Source organism: Centruroides sculpturatus, unplaced genomic scaffold (genome assembly GCF_000671375.1).
Source record: "Centruroides sculpturatus isolate CEXI.00-Female unplaced genomic scaffold, Cexi_2.0 scaffold165, whole genome shotgun sequence".
In the NCBI taxonomy this organism is placed as follows: Eukaryota; Metazoa; Arthropoda; class Arachnida; order Scorpiones; family Buthidae; genus Centruroides; species Centruroides sculpturatus.
Window position 1 is genome coordinate 476,875 of NW_019384429.1, and position 2,059 is coordinate 478,933.

A 2,059-nucleotide genomic window follows, 5' to 3' on the forward strand; every position below is an offset into this window, starting at 1 on the left:
TGTTAAGTTTAAGTGAGTGCAGATCGGTGGAAGAAATGTACTATATTTTCCATAGAGCAACAACTCGATTAATAGTTAATTTATACAACTATGTTAAAACTTTTGTAAATATTTAGAAGGAAAATATTATTGTAATAATACTATGTAATATGTTATATTATTTAAGTTTATGGTTCTCCCATTGTAACAGGCAATTGCCGTATTACAAATAAAGCGTAATTTGGATTGAATTGGATTGGATATGTATTAAAAGCTTTAAAATACAGTAAACATGGAATTTTTCTACCACTTAAAGTAAAATTGACATATTTACTGATAGGCAGTATCAGCGTTGACATGGAATCCCTAGAGAAGACATCAAGTGAAACGTCGTTGGTGTCAAGTAAGAAGAAAGTTAAGATCCCTGTGGATGAAGAGGTTGACCCAGTGAAGGACTTTTTATATCAGATCTGTCCTATTAACGTACGAGGATGGCGCAAACTTATCTGGTGGCGTCGTGTACTTGAGATCTGCAAGGTAATTCCCGATTTTTGGTCATAGAAAGTGTATTTTTTCACATAACTTCCTTCGAAAAAAAAGCTATTAACTATACTTTTGTACAAGGAAAATTTAATATTCTGGATTTTAAACCATTGTTTTCCTGTAATACATTAAAAAATTCTATTTAAAATCTTTATTTTATTGCTATACATGATACAGACATGCTTATTTATTCTTTGTTACTAAAAATCAATATTTCTATTGTTAAATTTCTGTATTTAGAATATAAGATGTGAAGTTTTTCATATAAATTTTCTAAAAAGGTGAACTTAATGTTATTGTTTTACAAAAAAAAATTGTTTTTCTCTAATTTTAAATCTTTTTTCTTTATAAAGCATTAACACTACTTAAAGCTCCATTCTTATACGTGTTTATTTGCTTTTGATTATTGATTAATCATCAGAGTTATACTGTAATTATCATTTCCTGGGTATCAGAAATAAATTTTTAAAATAAATTCCTTGAAATGTTGTTTTCGTTAAAGAAAAAATACAACTTTGTATCAAAGTAAATTAAATTTTACAAAAGAAATTTGATTTGATTTACTCTGATTTCACATTACCTAACATTAAAGGAATAGTATTTGAATTTTTATACTGTACTATACAGTTACACGGTTAAGACATGTCTATTTGCTCTTTGTTATTGATCCACCAGATAAACATCAGAATTGATATCATGTATTATTGTAGTAAGACAAAACTAACATTTGCAATTCTTTCCATTCCAGTGCCCTGTGATGTTACTTCTTACGATTACCACACCTGTTTTGGATGTAACTAAACCAAAACAGAATTGGTGTCGTTATCTCAATGTATTACACTGCATTACTGGCCCTTTGTTCATTTTAATGGTTACTGGATGTAAGTAAATGTTGTTTTTCTTCACTAACATAAATATGAGTATAGTTAAAATCCTTTAATTTATTTATGTATAGATGCTCTTACAATGATTGGAGGCAAATTTCCACTAATTTGTATAATTTTAGTGATTTGTTTGATCTTAGCTGCTATAGTATTTTTCACAAGTGAAAATGATAAGCAACCAAAATATCATTGTGCATTTTCTTATTTGGGATTTTTGATTGCTGTTATATGGATTTATTGCATTGCTAATGAAATTGTAGTTTTGTTGCAAGTAAGTTAATTATTTAAATAATTAAAACAAACTCTAAAAATACAATTTTGCTAAAAAATTCAATTTTACATTGTTTTTTAGGCTGTAGGAATTGTTTTCAATCTCAGTGACACCATAATTGGTTTAACCATTTTGGCGTGGGGAAACTCTTTACTGGGTAAATTATTATTTTTAATAATTAAAAAAATTAAAAATACATTTTACATTTTATAAAAATAATACACTTTTCTATATATATTTTAAAAGATTTCCTTTCAAATGTGACTGTTGCAAGGAAAGGTTTTCCAAGAATGGGAATTGCAGCTTGTTTTGGAGCACCGTTCTTAAGTATCTTTTTTAATAAATGAAAATAAAATTAAATTACTGTCAAAACTTTAAAAAA

At 27.1% G+C, this 2,059-nt stretch overlaps 1 protein-coding gene across 1 annotated transcript; it reads left to right on the forward strand.

The window, feature by feature from the left end:
- The first annotated feature begins 248 nt into the window (after positions 1 to 248).
- LOC111619682 (mitochondrial sodium/calcium exchanger protein-like) lies at positions 249 to 2,052 on the forward strand. The gene is made up of 5 exons (XM_023361450.1): positions 249 to 516; positions 1,271 to 1,403; positions 1,478 to 1,677; positions 1,759 to 1,834; positions 1,924 to 2,052. Exons 1-5 carry the CDS (start codon positions 337 to 339, stop codon positions 2,022 to 2,024), a joined length of 690 nt encoding a protein of 229 aa, XP_023217218.1. The 5' UTR covers positions 249 to 336; the 3' UTR covers positions 2,025 to 2,052.
- The last annotated feature ends 7 nt before the right edge of the window (positions 2,053 to 2,059 follow it).

Excerpts from the sequence above, each read along its gene's own strand:
- LOC111619682 (XM_023361450.1), top strand. The coding sequence starts at position 337 with ATGGAATCCCTAGAGAAGACATCAAGTGAAACGTCGTTGGTGTCAAGT. Across the intron at positions 517-1,270 it reads GTGTACTTGAGATCTGCAAG|TGCCCTGTGATGTTACTTCT; the intron begins GTAATTCCCGAT and ends TTTCCATTCCAG. Across the intron at positions 1,835-1,923 it reads GTGGGGAAACTCTTTACTGG|ATTTCCTTTCAAATGTGACT; the intron begins GTAAATTATTAT and ends ATATTTTAAAAG.